Source organism: Monodelphis domestica, chromosome 2, assembly GCF_027887165.1.
Source record: "Monodelphis domestica isolate mMonDom1 chromosome 2, mMonDom1.pri, whole genome shotgun sequence".
Taxonomy (NCBI): Eukaryota; Metazoa; Chordata; class Mammalia; order Didelphimorphia; family Didelphidae; genus Monodelphis; species Monodelphis domestica.
In genome coordinates, this window is record NC_077228.1 from 39,563,870 (window position 1) to 39,581,872 (window position 18,003).

The following is an 18,003-nucleotide window of genomic DNA, read 5'->3' on the forward strand; positions in this document are numbered from 1 at the left end:
TAGATGGCCTTATGTGTTCAGATGATATCCTGTTCTACTATTCTATCCCAACTTTCCTCTGTGATTCTTGTTCATATATTGGAATAGATCCAAAATAAAGGCATTAGAAAGAACTAGCTGTTACTGCTAAAGAATGTAATAGTACAATTCATAAAGTGAATGAAGGAGGCAGTTGGGTAGCTCAGTGGATTGAGAACCAGGACTAGAGATGAGAGGTCCTGGGTTCAAATTTGACCTCAGACACTTCATAGCTATGTGACCCTGGGTAAGTCACTTAACCCCCACTGCCTGGACCTTACTGCTCTTCTGTCTTAGAACCAATACACAGTAGTGATTCCAAGATGGAAGGGAAGGGTTTTAACAAAAGTGAATGAGGCATGATTAAAGATACTTTATGTTCTGGATTTAAATACATTAGTCTTAAAATATTATTGTACTATCTCAGTATGGAACTGAAAAGCTAAAATAAATTTCAAGCAATTACAGAGAAAAAACTTCTATAAATATATAATTTACCCATTTATTCAATTGTTTACTAAATAAAATGGCATATCTTTAGGTAAAATATCTTAAAACAATAGTTCTTTGTTAGGATGCTTCATGCTGTTTAATAAGCTTACCTTAGAGGAGCCGTTTGAATACATCTGTATCATATTCTCAGCTCCCTGCTTTACCTTCAGCTCAATGTCCAATTGTTTTTTTAAGGCCATCAATTTATTGCTGGTAGCACAACGAGGATCACTATTTGGAGTATCTGGGGTCCTTGGGCAATCTGCAAATGAAATGAAATGTAAATACAGAAAGTAATGACCTTTTTAGGTTGTAAGAAATCATTTTCTTTATTTCTTAAAACATTTACCTTCTGTCTTACAATCAATATTGGTTACAAGGCAGAATAGCAGTAAAGCTAGGCAAGGGGGTAGGGGGTGGGGAGATACTATTTCAAAGGATAAAGAATCATTGTTATTTAAATGTATCTCTGTACCTTTCTACAATTCTGTAATAAATAGTCTGAAGTAGATGAAGTGTTTACTGGATGATGTTACAGAAAGTATTTTTGCATTGAGTGAATCAATAAGTATATATGTTAATAGGCACCTACTATTTGCAAGGCTCTGAAATTTAAAAAAAGCTAGACAAAAAATAAAAATACAAGCTAGACAGCCCTTACAGTATCATTAATGCTAAGATTTTTATTAAATGATACTATACCAATAGCAAGTATTTATCTAATTCTATAAAGTTCAGAAGTAAATAAACCAATGTGAATGTCCTTTTGTAACTACAAGTCACCTGAATGTAAATATAATACTTGGGTAGAACTTATATTTTAAGCTCCCAAAAGGCTTTTCCATTTAATTAATTTCTATCATAGAAAAATCTCCCTACAAAAAATTTCTTTCAGGGTGAATGGTGCTACTGCTGTATAGATCAATATCAATATTGAAAATAATTTTTTTTGGTCAGTGGGCCCATTTTTAGACACAACCTAAAGCCCTTATTTTTATAAAAATCCTAATGTCTTCCTTGGTGGCTTGTTGAAAAACTGACGGCCTTAACTTAAACTTAAGGCCACTACATTTCAATTCTTGTTTATTTTACAGCAAATGGTGTGGTTGTTAGAGAACTGGACTAATAATAGTCAGGAATATGGACCTATACTCAGAGACCACTGAGTTTAATCTAACTTCAGACTCTTAAGCTCTTGTTTCCCTGGGGGTGGGGGTGTGGGGGTGTGGAAATGACTTAAAATTTCTTTGCACTAATTTTCTCATTGAGGTATTTGTAAAATAATACTGATACTTATAATGTGGTTTGCAAACCCTAAAATGATAAAGAAAGGCTATTACTGTTGTTCTTGGCTAATATTTAGTCTGAGAATAAGGAAAATCTAGTTAAAATCCTGGTTCTACCACTAAATGATTTCTAAGGTCCTTTTCAGTTCTAAATTTTCTTGAAACCCCAATACTTATTCAACACTATCCCAGTATAAGTAGTTAGACTCTTATACAACTTGAAGAACAGAAGCTTCATTTTAAGTCAATGTTGGTCAATGTGAAAAATCTGTATAAAATTATAATATTTTTTAAAAATAGGATGGCATAATAAAATTTTTGCTGTATATTAGTTATTTCTGAAAAAACATGCTCTGAAGATAAAAGTTTTTTAAAAATAGCAATAGAATTTAGTCACAATGTATATGAATGCATATATTTAATATGTAGGTTAAGAAGAGATTATATACAAATATTTATCTTGGGCTAAAATGTTTTTCTAGGAAATACTTATAACTGGTAGATGAGTATTATCTTCTGGAACAAATTTATGGGGAAAATCTCAAACCCCATCTGTATTCGGTATCAAAACACCATTTATCTAAATTTTAAAAATATTTTAAAGGTTCATCACAGTGAGGTTGGACTAGTTCTGCCTTTAAAGATATTTTTAAAAAATAATATTCTCCAGATTTAACTGGCTAGGAATTCTAAGGATCTGAGCTACTGAAGTAGTTTCCTGGTAGCCAGAATTTAGCTTGAGAATAAAAGGCAATGAGCCTTTAAATTAAAATTTAATTATTATTTTTAATTATGTTATCTTATTAAATTTTATTTATTTATTTATATAAATATAAATATTTATTAAAAATGTCCTTTGAAAATCTTCAGGTACACCTATTTTCAAGTAATATACATATCAATATATTTTAAACTATATCAACATTGCTATAAAACATAAAAGAGTTATAAAAGGAAAAAATAAAGATTATCCTATAATTGTACAATCAATAGGGAATCATCAGTTTAATGAGTTAGGAGAGTTACAGACTCAAATTTTAGGAAAATTGTGGAAGATATATTAGAGCCATAAAAGAACTGATGCAAGGGAGAAGAAATGGAAAGGATGATGAAAGCCTGAACTAGGATGGCAAGAAAGATCTTCTTAAGGGGAGGGCCTTTAAGATTATATCTGGATCTTCTCTGGCAAATGTCTTTTTTTTTGAGATGGGGTGAGGGAGAGGGCAGAAATCAATTAAAAAATAATACAATCATGCATATTCTATAACTTTCATTCAATTATGGGACTTAAGAGACCCACTTAAGGAAACCTTGCCTATTCCTATGTTAAAATTTCAAAGATGACCTTGACACAATCATAAACTATACTCATCAAGATTTTGATAATGTGAGAGAATTCATATGGTTCATTAGTTATTTATAACTACTTTATAAGTAATCTCTATACTCTTAGTTTCTAAGTACAAGGTAGAGAGAAAGAGCAGTAACACAAAGCTGGTTAAAGCTTGGTCTCAGAGAAAAATTAAACCTCAGAGACATTAAACCTCCATCTCTTTATTATAAAGGCAAGGGCATGACGATTGTGGAATACTGTCTGGACTGTCAGAAATGCTGTATAGGTTGGACTGACTTTTTAAAAAAATTTCTGTCTGTTATGGAATGCTAAGTAGGTAAAGGGGATATGCATTTTTAGATTTTTTTGAATATTTATTATTGAAACTTCGATTCCATTTTTTAAAATCACATGACATCTTTCAGCAGTGCAATGACTTAAAAAATACAAAGTGTGTCTTTTAATTCCTGAGCACTTACATTAGTTTTCAATAAATACTGCTCATGCATTTCTAATAACAGAAATATCAATAGTATTTCTCCATTAAGGGACAGCATTGGAATACATTTTTCTAAAATAGCAGGATAATGCAGTTTATTTTCACCATTCCTCTTCAGCAAGATGGATTAGTGCTTGAGTTCTAATTCAAAGGAACATCACTATACAAAAGTAAATTATAGAAAATGGTGGTCATATATTTATCTTTAAATGAATGTGATATGAAAACAAATAAAAAAATAAGTTTCCAGACTACATTTAAAATAGGATTACATTCCCAAATTTGATTTATACACAACTATTCAGGAACTCATTTATTATCATATGCCTATAGGAGGTGACAGGGTATATAAGCTGTAATAAATTTCAGATATCTGGACTTTCTCCTTCAGTGGGACCTGGAGGGTAGAGATGGCCCTAGAATCAGGAAGCCCTGAGTTCCATATCCCTGCCCAAGACACATACTGGCCTCAAGGCAGTCATTTAGTCTCTCCATGTGCCTGATAATTCTGTAGGACTAAAATATGTAGAGAATGTGTAGTCCTGCACAAGCAGAGGTAATTTTCTCACTCAAGGACACTATACCAGTGAAATCAGAGGTCCAGACTCTATGCTACTCTTCAGCCTCTTCCTATAGTTATTCAATTTCTTCACCTAACTACAAGTGCTTTATTCTGCTTTTAGGTATTTGATATGAAGATTGCCAGGTTTCAGAAATAAAACAAACTACATTAAACATTTAGACAAGAGGTTTTGGACCACCCAGTACCTCTGCCAAGAAATAACCCAGTAGGGTCATGAAGAGTCAGACATGACTGAAAAATGCCTCAACAAAAAACATGAACCCACAGCCCTACTTATATGGAAGGGGCCCAGGTGTCCATTCCTATAAAACTTCAGCAAGAAGCTCAAAGCCCTCACTGGTTGTCTTGGTCTGGCCCAACCTTATCCTAGTTAAGGAAATTTCTTCAGAATATTATTTCTGTCAGTCCATAGTATGAGAGATTAATATAAAGACTTCCTTCCTAATAAATACCACTCCTGTAGCACTTAATGCCTAGTTCTTCCCTCCCTTATATCCTGAAAATGAAAACTCCTGTCCAGTGGTCTTAAATTCTGGTCCAGGAGATATATATATATATATATATATATATATATATATATATATATATTGCATATTATATCCCTGAGACAATACAATTCACTTTCTGGTTTCCAATGTTCTATGTAAATCTTATGAGAACAGAATAGTCCAATAGTATGTTTTTGGCAGTGAGGTGGCATAATAGAATGCTTGATGGACTTTAGTCAGAAAGATTTCTCTTCCCAAGTTCAAATCTGACCTGACACTTACTAGCTATGTGACCTTGGGCAAGTCACTTAAATCTGTTTGTCTTAGTCCTGATCTGTAAAATGAGATAGGAAGGAAATGGTAAACTAATCCAGTATCTTTGCCAAGAAAACACCTAAAAGGGATCACAAAGAACCAGATACAACTAAAACCAAATTAGCAAGGTCACTAATAAAACTGAGGTAAGGTTCTACTAACTCTTTTCATCTACAGTTACTTCAGGAATCTCTGTACATTTTGAGGGATAATGACAAATTTTATTATTTTAAACTAAAAATATATAGGCACAAAGTTTGGTATATGATCTTTTGTAAATACATGTGGCCCTCTAATTTCATTGGGATCCTGCTCTAGTACACCTCATCTCCTATAAAGAAAACTATATAAAACTATAAGTACTTAAAAGTCTAAAAGATTCAGCTGTTCTTACCATATCATTTAACCCCATTTCTATTTCCATTCTACTTAAATAATTTTATACTTCTTTTAGTATTTAATTTATATAACTTGGATTTAAATGAATCTAGGACAATATTATCTTCTCTGCTTTGTTTTAAATCTATTTGTTATATTGGACCACCATTAAATCAATACATTATGATATCCACATTTTATAACTGTGCATTTTCAAACCAGTCTCTTACTTCCCCTTTCCTTTATGTTGACTGAATCTCTTACCTATCCTTCCAAGCAGTGGTTGCCACTTTTTTTTGGTATTACATCTCTGTTCATCAATAAGCATTTAGTGAACACTTACTATGTGAAGGACTGGGGATACCAAGAAAAAGCAAAAGTAGTCCCCTTCTGGAGCTTACCTTTTAATATGGTTGAAATAAGTCAGAACATACAAGATAGATGTGGAACTGACAGAAATTAATTGTGGAGGACCAGCAGTGAGGAACACCCATAAAGGCCTCCTGGAAAGGATGGTGCTTGAACTGAGTTTTAAAGGAAACTAGGGATTCTTTGAGTCAGAAATTAGGAAGAAGATTCCAGTTTTGGGGGTAGTCAATGCAAAGGCACAGAGATGGGAGATGTTACGTGTGAGACCACTAAGTAGGTTTTCAGGATGTGCATAAATGTATGCACACATATATCCTACACCATACAAATGTAATATATATACACACTATAATAGACATGTGCTACCACACAAACATCATGTGTATTATCAGAAAAAAAGAGAAATTAAAAACGAGAAAAAGATGAAAAACAAAATTAAAATATTTATTAATGGTGTGGTCAATCAAGAGGAAGGTTCCAAACGTAATGTTACCAGGAGTGGCAGTTGGGGTTTTCTGGCTTGCACAGAGGAGAAGGAAAAACTTGACTTTGTCTCTATCACTCCTTCTGTAGGTTGAACCTGGCTGAAAGACCCTTGTGGGGCTGACTTGGTTTTGGGGTTCTCTGATCAAGGGGAAACCTCCGTTCTTTCTGATATTTGACTGATCAAGAGTTGGAGGAAAGCCAGGCTGAAGGAGAGACTTTGAACTTTGTTTCTCTCTTGGGTTAAACTGAGAGACTTTGGACTTTGTTTTCTCTCTTGGGGAGTTGTCTCAGACTGAAGGACCCTTGGGGGAGGGGGGCCTTCAGAAATTAAGCTGAGAGACTTTGCTGATTTTGTGAAGAAGAAAGGAGATTTTAAAAAGCTGTTGTCCTCCATCTCTGACTGTCCCTCTGTCACAGTTGTGACTTCCCAAGCCCTCATAATCCTCATTTTTAATTAGGGACATCCTCATCCCTCTTACCTCGGTTTCCAATCCCAATAAACCCCCTGACTTGAAAAGGAAAAGAAAAGAATATCTTTATAGTTCACTCAGGGGGGAGGGAAGAAGCCAAAGGCTTCAAGAAGAATTGGGAGGTGAGTGAGGCAAGGGAGGAGAGGATTGGAGAAGGGAGGGAATGAAGGGGGGAGGAGGTTAGAAAGATATACTGATCCATCAGCCATCAGCAGGGATCAGTAGGCAAACCCCAGAGCATTCCCCAAAGCAGTTCCCCTGTGTGGCAGCACCCTGTACCAACATCTCTGGGTACTAGCATCCCTCAGCATTTCTCATTCCTACCTCCATTTCAACCAAGCAGCTTCAGGTTTCTTAGCAGCTCTCTCTAGTCACAGCCAGAGAACAGCAGTCATTGCAAAAGAAACAGTTCCCCTCAGTTTACTATTCTCTATTTCAATGGTACAAAACCTTTGCTCACTAAAATATTAGCATTTTTAAAAAGCAATTTGATTGAGGTACATTTCTTTACTTTTGAAAATTTTTTGAAAATCTTACTCTATGATATTAAGTATCCAAAGGTCTAGGTCTAAGTTCAATTTACTTTGATACTTGGTTTAAGAAAAATATCTCATGAAGATACTTGAGTACAAAAAGGGAAAGGTGTGTTGTTGACTGAGCTTAGTAAATGATTACATCCATTATTCAATTTATCAATTATGTAAAGTTTTATTGAAAATTAGTTTATTATTTTTGCAAACTAGGAAGAAATTGTTATATTTTGTATTTTTCATAAACAAGTCCTAAATCTATAGAAATACTGCATTTGGTAGATTTCTATAAAGGTTAGAACATTTTGTTTTCAACTCTAAGTATGCAGGATCTCAGAGTTCTAGTTAATACATTTACATTGTTTGGGGCAACAAAAACTTAGTTTAAATTATTAGGCTAATCATATTGGCTTCATGCTATCTTAAACTAGCAACTAAAGGCATAATTTACATTTAGAATGAAATTTATTGTTAACCCGAATGGCTGCACATCTACATTTCAAAAATCTTTTTTGATTTTGCATTTTCAGTCCACTCCAGGACAAATGTGATTAGAGAAATATCCTTTTTGCCTCCTTGGTGGCTATGGAAGAGCTAGAAGTATCAGCAAGACCTACTGTCTTGTGCTTCCTGCAGGAAGATCTTCAATTTCAAGTATCTGTAATCTTTTTAAGCCTTTTGTCCACTTTTTGAAGATTTGGTTAAAATTATATAATATAATCCATAAATCTATTTATGGACTTATTTATTTATTTGAGCACACAAACCACAACATGTTGTCAATGTCAATCAAGGGCAGCTAGGTAGCATAGTAGATAGATCACTGGGCCTGAAGTCTTGAAGTCCTGAGTTCAAATCTGAATTCATATCCATCCTAATTGTATGACCTCAGGGCGAGTCATTAAACACCCATTGCCTAGCCTTTACTGTTCTTCTGTCTTAAAATTGATACTAAGACAGAAGGTAAGAGTTAAAAAAATTGCTATTGAGTTTCATTTTTAAAAGTTTCTACTTGTCAGGCAAAGTTTAATTGTTAACTTTAAAAGTTTTTCATTTTAGTTCCTTTAGTCTAACAAATAAAAATGCCCTTTATTTTGGAGAAAATGTTTGACTTTGAAAAAAATTAAAAATAAAATTCTCTGAGTGCTTACCTTAATATGACATGCTATACATACTACCAATGCTGAAAACCAAAGAATGAGTGCAGGTGCTACTTGGTTAACCCATTTACACTCAAGATATCTTGACTATTATACTATGACACGAGATTGTCTGAAATATGGACAGAACTGTCAATCTATAGATGAAATATCAGTAAAGCTTCATTTTTTCTTCTGTTTTGGATAAAAATATATTTAAGTTTTGTTAATTCCCATATCCCAATGGACCATCTTGCCCACTCCTTGGAATACATGTTTCCAAAATTATAGATCAGGACTTTAAAGTCTGATTCAAATTTTATCTTTTCCAGGAAGTCTACTTGAATGTTCCCTGTTGGTAAAAACCTTTGCCTCACTGGTTCTCAAGACTATGGGGTTTGTTTCAAATAAAGAAGAAGCCTGTTAAAACTAAACCCTACTCCACTCACTCTTAAAGAAGGAAGTGGAACAATGCTTAAGGCAGAAACTGGTAGAGCAACTGAATAATCATGAGTGTAGCCTGATCACTGACTACTAGTAGAATTTTACAAGCCTCTTTGGGTTGGTAAGTACTAGGCTTACCACTGTCTATGATTTTTTTTTTACTCGAGGATGACTAGAGTTTGCCTGTCCCAGAATGGTGGAATTTGTGAAGGACATTAAGCTCTCATTTTTCTCTCAAGCATAAGTATAGCAGAATCCCCAAAGTTTGGAAGCTATCCAGATCTATCTATTGCTTATGATGATTTGGTCAAAGACCTATTTGTGCTGTGCATGTCCTGGAATCATGACAAAAGAGACCCCTCATACCATGCCCCTGACTGATACCTAACCGTCTTTGTGTCCTTGGATTTAACAAAAGTACAGCAGTATTATAGACAGGTGACATCTGAGTCAGGAAGACCCAAGCTCAAATCGTTTCTGATATATACAACATATACTGCATACTTAGCTTCTCAGCACCCCAGGCAACTCTCCCACAAGGTAGGTATTGGTCTGCACTGGAATCTCTAGGAATTCCCTAGACCAGTGAAATCAAAGGTATCATCCAGTGTAGGTACATAGGGATTTTGTCAACCAAATTAGAAATTAAAATAATATGTACAAAAAGTAGAAGGAAAGGCTAGTAAGAGAGGATAAATGCAAAAAAGTATCATGGTTCTCTAATTAAAGCTGTACTAAGACTTTGGGGCCAACATATATCTGGACATGTATATGTATATACATTTATGTGCATGTATATACATACATGCATGAGTCTAATGTATATACACACATATAGAGCACACATATAAGCCACTGTGTATTTAATGATTGCATAAGTAGATATCTGTATATATTAACATACTGTAATAATGATGAAAATATTTTTATATGAATTTGTTGTCTATCCCATTAGAATGAAGTCCATTATGAGAAGGCATTTTTATTCTTTATATTTGTATTCCCTGCACCTAACAGTGTCTATGTGCTATATATATAAATACCTGCCCTATATCCCCTAAATTGTTGTTCAGTCCTTTTAGTCCTATTTCAATCTTTGTGATCCCATTTGGGGTTTTCTTGGCAATGATCAAGGACAGGCTTTCCAGTTTCTTTTCCAGCTCATTTTACAGATGAGGAAACTGAGGTCATTGAGTTAAGTGACTTGCTTAGGGTCACATAGCTAGTACATATATGAGGCCAGATTTGAACTCGGGAAGATGAATCTTCCTGACTCTAGGTATAACATTCTGTACTATGGTGCCACCTGGCTGCTCATCTATACCCTTGCCTTCACATTTTGTCTCTTTCTTTACAATGCAGCTCAGAGATCATCACCATGCCTTTCCTTTTTCCACTCTCACAATTGCTAACAATCTCTTTCCAAAGCTGCCTTGTATTTAACTAGTATAAATATAATAAACAAATTAATATGTATACACATCCAGTCATACACCCATGTATAACATGTATAGAGTGAGCCAGAGACAGATCTGTACTTTCAGAAAAGTATTTAGGCAGTTAAGAGGTGAATGGAATAGAACAAGGAGAGGGTGTTGGGTATGGAAACCACTTTAAGAGTTCTTGAAACAAGTTACTGTGACAGTCTAAATAAGAAAGGATGAGGTGTGTGTGAGTGGAGAGGAGACATACAATACAAAAAATAATGTAAAGTGGAAATGATAAGATTTAACAGATTTGATGTGAAGGGTGAATGAGAGTTAAGGATGACATGTAGGTGGAAAGACTGGGTGAATTAACTGCAAAAGAAAGTTGGGACAAAGGCAGGGTTTGAAGGAAGGAAAGCATTTGATAGTTTCTTATACTGTATTTGTAGAAATGAAGCAAAGATGTTGTCTAGAATTGGCTAAATGACCTGAACCAAACAGCAGTCGTTAGTGATTTTATGTCAATCTGGAAGGAGATCGTGAACAGAATGCCCAGGGACTGGTGCTTGTGCTTGTGCCCGTGCTCTTTAATATTTTAATGAAAACCTTGAACAGAGAGATGTATGCCACACTTGTCAAATTTTCATGATACCAAACTAGAATAGATAGCTAACATGCTGGAAAAATCTATTTCAAAAAGATTTTGACAGGGTAGAATGTAGGGCTAAGAGAACAAGATAAAATTTAATAGCAATCAGTTTAGCTGGGAGAAGAAAAAGATATGGTTGCAGCCTTCAAGTATATGGAGATCTACCATTAAAAAGAGGATTATGAGTTTTGTTTGGTTTCAGAGTGCAGAAGGAAGGACAATGAGTAGAAGTTGCAAAGAGGCAAACTAAAGGAAGGAAAAACTCCTAAATAAATATAATTATTCCAAGGTGGAATAGGCTGCCTCAGAAGGTACTGGGGTTTCCATTCAATGAAGGTCTTCAATTCAAGCAAAGGAAAACTACTTGTTAGTCATGCTGTGGGTTGGATTCCTTTTCAAGAATTGGCTCCACAAGAGTACCACTGATTTATCTTCCAACTTAAGATTCTGTAACCACCCAATATTTGTCAAACCTGATGGCAAAGGAGCACAAATTATATTGCTTGAATGAAAAGCATAGTCATTTCTATGGATAATGAAGTTGTGGGGAAAAAAACTAAATATATGGATCCAGGTAGTATTTTCATCATTACTGCTTCAAAATGGGGTGTATGGGGTGATCAGGGAGGGGTAGTATCTCTGGTATGGAGGGCTTGTCGTGCCCTTCTAGGGCAGCTCTCCAGCCTCTGATCCTCACCTGATACCCAACTCTCACTTGTGGCTCCCAGTAGTTGCTAGCATGTGGCAGCGGCCACACCCCGGGCAACGGCTTCGACAGGCCGGCTAAACCTTGTGAGGGTAGCCATTGGGTCATAGACCCATGGTGAACCAGGGCTTTGCTCACCCAGCATGTGAAGACTGCTTCAGCTGAACAGATGGAAGAAACCAATAAGAAGGTTCAACAGCTGAGATGGCGACGCAGCAAAGCACTGTGGAGTGCTTAAGGTGTGTTGGAGCACAAAGGACAACACGGACCTCCAATACAGCTGAGGAAGTCTCCAGGTGTAACAACCTTTCGTGCCACTGGACCCAGGCTTCCAACACAGAGAGAGTGGGACTATCCCTGTGCATCGACTTTTCCACTTAAATCTTCTTCACGCACAAGTGTATCGTCATAGTTGGTTACCAAGAGACGACGACGACGACGACGACGACGACTACTACTACTACTACTGCTTCAAAAGCAAAGGCTCTGAGACCTTTAAAGTGTAACTTGTTCTTTTGCTCAGGCCCTCCCATATGTAATATGGAACTGCACTCTTCCTCTTACCCCATCTGTAAAGTGGAAATCCCGATTTTGTCCTCATCTACGGGTAAACTCTACAATATACTCACCCCTATTCCACTTTACCCACCCACCCAAGTGGATGGAATCTCAGACTATACCTACCCCTTCTTTGGTCTATATTTATTGAGCAATCATGGTGAACTTACATGCTGTATGTATCATGGACCTCATTAGTAGAGGGCCCTTGGAAGCTGCCCCACCTAAGTCACAATTCCAATAAAGTGTGGGAGCTAAAAACAAAAACAAACAAATAACCGAACAATTTGGGAAGTGCACATCTGATAATAAATATAGTAGAGAACAGGTTTTGGAGAATAGGTTTTAGATTTCTGAACTAACATTTAAAATATAGAAATGATGATTTCTAGAGGAAATTGTCTAAAAAGAGATGACTAAAAAATTCCTGAATCATACTAATATAATAATAAACTAAACAAAAGGGTGGGGTGGGGGTGGGGGAGACTACTTATGGGTATATTTATGGATATTCACCAATGTAGATACCAAAAAGAATAGCTACAAGGTTGGACTTGTGCAGAGATAGACAGAAGCTCACATAAGACAATCTAATGAGTAACAAAATATAGGCCATCATATTGATAAGTAAGTGCACTAGGTATGGGCAGAAAAGCAGGATGAACTAGAATTTCTAACACAAGACGGCAGATTTTATCCTACAAGTATTACTGGCATTCAGTAAGATGAAGCTCATAACTGGAGTATGGCAATGAAAGGGTATGTCTTATTCAAAAAGAACAAAATAAGAGAAAATTCGAGGTGGTAGAGTACCATATATTAAGAAGATATGATAGTGAAGAAATCCAAGGAACAAAGAGGAGAGGAAAAGGGAAGTGTATTTGAAGAAATAAACAAATGATACTATTACTATTACAGACAGCAAAAAGAGGAAGATAAAGAGTTTGGGACACATTCCTTCACCAGCATACAAATATAATATAGTAGTGTTGGAGGGTTTCTCTTATTTGGATAGTTGGTTGAATTCTTTGTAGATAGTATTTTATTTCAATGATAATTGTCTCCTTCAAAGCTTCCTGTAGGAAGAAAGAGAGGCAACTTGTTTTCCGAATTTGATTTTCACAAATAAGTAGCAAATGGTTGATGGAGGAACTGTTTGAAATCTTGTGGGAGAAATGACTGGGTCTCAAAATTTGTGACAGAGAAGAATAGAAAAACCTGAGATTTGTAGAGAATGAATTTCAAAAGTTTCAGGGAAATGGTAGATTATATCTCACATGTCTAAAACTCTACAGAAAAGTATTACCTAAAAGAAAGTGATGCAGACATTCATACCCACAAAAGACATTAAGAGAAAATAAAAACAAAGGAAGGTAATGGAGAATAATAGTATCCAGCATGAATTTAAATTATAATAAGAATGAAAGTTATAGTACAAAAAAGTAATTTGATGAGATGGAGGGTTTTTACTAGTGATGGCTGAGACAACGGAAGGAAGATAGTGGAGAATAGAACAGCCACATAACATTACTTAAGAGTTTTATATTCATCTCTGGGAACTATATTTTAGGAAGCACATTGAAATGCTAAAAAGTAATCAGAAGGATAACCAGAGTAGTATTGCCATTCAAGAGCAAACTGAAGAAACTTGTTGTGTTCAACTTGGAGAAAGCTTAAGAACATGAAAAATGTCTACAGGGCAAGCAGGCAACACTTATTTAAAGCTTATTGTTATTAAACATTTATTAAGAGTTTTCTATAGGGGAACTAGCTGGGGTAGTGGATGGAGTACCTGGCCTGAAGTCAGGAAGAGTTACCCTCTTGAGTTCAAACCTGACCTAACTGTGTGACCCTGGGTAAGTCATTTAACCCTGTTTGCTTCAGTTTCTCTGTCTGTAAATTAATTGGAGGGATGGCAAACCACCAACTGCAATATCTTTGCCAAGAAATACCCAAATGGGTCATGAAGAATGGGATTTAACAACAACAACAAAAGAAATTATGTGCCAATGACTAAGTGGTAGGGATACAAACACAAACAAAAAGACAAGAAGCTTACATTCTAGTGGGGGAAGAAAACTAACAAAAGGGGGCTGAAAATCTTAAGAGGTGAAGGATGGAAGATACCACTTCAGGAGTAAAGTGGTAAAGGCCAGAATGTCAGAAGCAGAACTAAGAGAGGAATGAAGTATGGTGAGCCAGACCATCCTAAATGGAGACCCCAGGAGGAACTCAATGGAAGAAGAATCACAAAGTGAAGGAATATTCCTGGTTCAGAGGGTCCCAGGCACTAAGGGAAGTTACAGGATGAGAAGGAAGCTAAGGCTGAAGATGAAGTTTTATGGAAAGTCACAAGTAGACTGACGCTTGGTGGCTTATGCCCTTCTCCAAAAATGGAAGCCCTAGGAGAAACTCACCAATCTGAGAAGGGTCCCAGAAATTTTATGAACATCTGAGACTATAGTGAAAAAAGAAATTTAGTACAATGGGAAATAGAATATAAAAGCTATAATTGAGATATAGCCTGAGAAGACTGGACTAACGGGGAAATAGGTGGGAAAGACAGATCATTATCAGATTGTGGAGGTCCTCAATATCAAGTTGAGTTTGGATTCGCAGGTAATGAGGACCATTCAATATTTTAGGTAGAGGAATGACAGGATGAATGCAATATTTCTGAAGGATTAATTCATTATATGCGTGACCATCAAATTCATCTTAAAACATCTATAACACTATTTCCCCCTTTTTTATTTTCTTCCCAAATCCTTCAAGACTTAGGTAAGAATTAAGTTCCCCCATGAAAATTTTAACACCAAGAAGGATGTATATTAAAGCTCTCCTCTGAACAAGTACAATTTATTCACTGTTCCATTCCTTAAGTTTATTTAACTTTTGTGCATTTACCTTGTCTCAGACCTAATAACTTGATATCCCTTATTAGACTTAAGCAAGTTTAACCTAGAGAAAATATATGGGTGCATACTTAGATATGAAATTCTTATTTAGCTCCATTCTTAGGCAGTGTGTTAATGAAAAGTTTTGTTGACAGTCATTAGGTCAATAATCAGTCATTGCTATAATTATTAGGAACTTGTCAGGAAATCAGGGACCAGTAGCTTTTCTAGTTTTTTCAACTCTGTTACATAATTTAACTAATGGTATTACCTAGGTAAGATGATTAAACCTTAGAATAACAAAGATTGACTGAAAGCTACCAATAAATTGATATATTTTAACAAAAATCAGTGGCATTAATATAGTGCTTTACAAATTGCAAAGTGCTTTAAAATATTATTTCATATTATCCTCACAAGGGCTCTGCCAGGGAAATGCTATTAAAATACTACTATTACAAATAGGGGAAACTAGGGTCTTTCACTTCTTGAATAGAGGAGGTAAGTGTGCACAAGATTACTACTAAAATTTTTTCTAATGTGAAAAATTTTATATTTTACTTCTCCAATTGTATGTAAAAATATTTTTCAACATTCATTTTATAAAATTTGAGTTCCAAAACCACTCCCTCCCTCCCCTTGAAAAGGCAAATAATTTGAAATAGATTATACATGTGAAGTTATAGAAAACACATTTCCATATTAGTCATGTGGTGAAAAAGAAACCACAGACCAAAAAAATCCTCCTAAACAAATAAAAAAAAGGGGGAAAAACACGCTTCATCCTGCATTTAGGCTCCAACGGTTCTTTCTCTGGAGGTGCATAGCATTTTATATCCTAAGTCCTCTGGAATATTCTTGAATCTTTGTATTGCTGAGAATAGCTACATCATTCACAGTAGATCATGGTACAATATCGCTATTACTGTGTATAATGTTCTCCTGGGTCTATCAGTTCACTTTGTATCCATTCATGTAAATCTTCCCAGGTTTTTCTAAAAGCATCCCACTATCTTATGAGCATAAAAATATTCTATCACAATTGTATACTAAAATTTGTTCATCCATTCCACAACTGTATGGGCATTCGAATGTCCAATTCTTTGCTACCATACCATAAAAAGCTGATATATTTTCATACATATACATTATCTTTCCCTCTTTCTTCTTAACCTATTTGGGATATAGACCTAATAATGTTATTGCTAGGTCAAAGAGAACTCAGTTCTATAGTATTTTGGGCATAGTTCTAAATTTCTCTCCAGAATGGTTGAATTAGTTCACAAATCCAACAAAAGTGTTCCATTCATCCCACATATCCCAATATTTTAATTTTACTTTTCTGTTGTATTAGTCAATCTGATAGGTATAAGGTAGTACCTTAGAATTGTTTTTCTCTAAACAACAATGATTAAGAGGATCTTTTCATAAAACTCTAAATAGCTTTGATTTCTTCTGAAAACTTCCTGTTTTTGCCCATTTTTCAATAAGAGAATGACTTGTAATCTTATGAATCTGACTCATTTCTCTATATATTTAAGAATGAGGACTTTATCAGAGAAATGTGCTATAAAATGCCTTTTTCTCCCCAGTTTCTTGCTTTCCTTCTTCTTTAAAAATCCTCACCTTCCATCTTAGAATCAATATTACATATTGATTCCAAAGCAGAAGACTGTTAAAGCTCAGGAAATGGGGATTAAGTGACTTACCCAGGGTCACACAGCTCCCATATTTCTTATCTTGACTGCATTGCCTTTGTTTGTAAAAACTTTTTACATTTAATATAATAAAAACTATCAATTTTATATATTATCTCATTTAGTCATAATTCCCCATTTCCATACATCTAACATGTAAACTATTCATGGTCCCTTCATTTATGGTATCACCCTTTATGTCAAAATCATTTCTCATTTTGACTTTAATCTTGGTATTTGGTGTGAGCCTACCTTCATTTTCTGCCATGTTGTTATCCAGGTCTTCCAGAAGTTTTTGTTAAATGTTGAGTTCTTGTCCCCAAATTTTGGATCTTTAGGCTTTTCAAACACTAGATTACTACGGTCATTTTGTAATATGTATTTTGTACCTAGTCTATTCCACTGAGATACTACTCTATTTCTTAGCCAGTACCAGATTGTTTTGAGGATTACGACTTCATTTATTCTGGAGCTTTCTAGTGTTTATAATAGGAATGGCTAGTCTATTTTGTTAAAAGCTTTTTCTTCATATATTAAAATAACAATATGATTTTTGTTACTATTGGCATTGATATGGTACATTATGCTGATAGTTTTCCCAATATTGAACCAGTCCTGCATTCCTAGTATAAATTCTACCAGGTCAGAGTGTATGATCTTTGTGAAATACTATTGTAATCTCCTTAACAGTATTTTATTTAAAATTCTTGCAACAATACACATTAAGGAGATTAGTCTAGTTTTCACTAACTTCCTGGTTTAGCTATCAGCACCATATTTGGATTGTAAAACGATTTTGGTAGGAGTTTGTCTTCACCTATTTACCCAAAGACTTTACATAGTATTGGAAATGTTCTTTAAATGTCTGATAGAATTTATTTGTGAATCCATCTGGTCCTAAGATTTTTTTCTTAGTATGCTTAGTGACAGCCTTTTCAACTTCTTCTAATAATTTCTTTATTCCACTTGATTGGTTGCTAACTTGCCTTTAATTTATTTTACTGGCTTCTCCCTTTGCCATAACATCAGCTCCTAGCTTTTTTTCCCCACTAGTCCAATGTCTTTTCATACATATAGTTTATTAATCTCTCCATTCATTTTCAGCATTCTCAATGTGGTATTTAATTTTTTCTTTTTTTTTTTACTTTTCTTTTTAGTTACAATGCTCAGTTCACTGATTTGCATTTCTTCTATTTTTTAATGATTTAAGCATTTAGAGATATAAATTTCCCCCTATGA

The 18,003-nt window shown here is 35.0% G+C and overlaps 1 protein-coding gene across 2 annotated transcripts in view; it reads right to left on the reverse strand.

Moving 5' to 3' along the window:
• Nucleotides 1–18,003, reverse strand: part of PKN2 (protein kinase N2) — a 182,003-nt gene that overhangs the window by 73,896 nt on the left and 90,104 nt on the right. For both annotated transcript variants that reach the window (XM_007480369.3, XM_056815383.1), the window contains exon 3: nt 621–772. In XM_007480369.3, the coding sequence (XP_007480431.1) occupies nt 621–772 (152 nt within the window). The remainder of the gene's footprint in view (nt 1–620; nt 773–18,003) is intronic.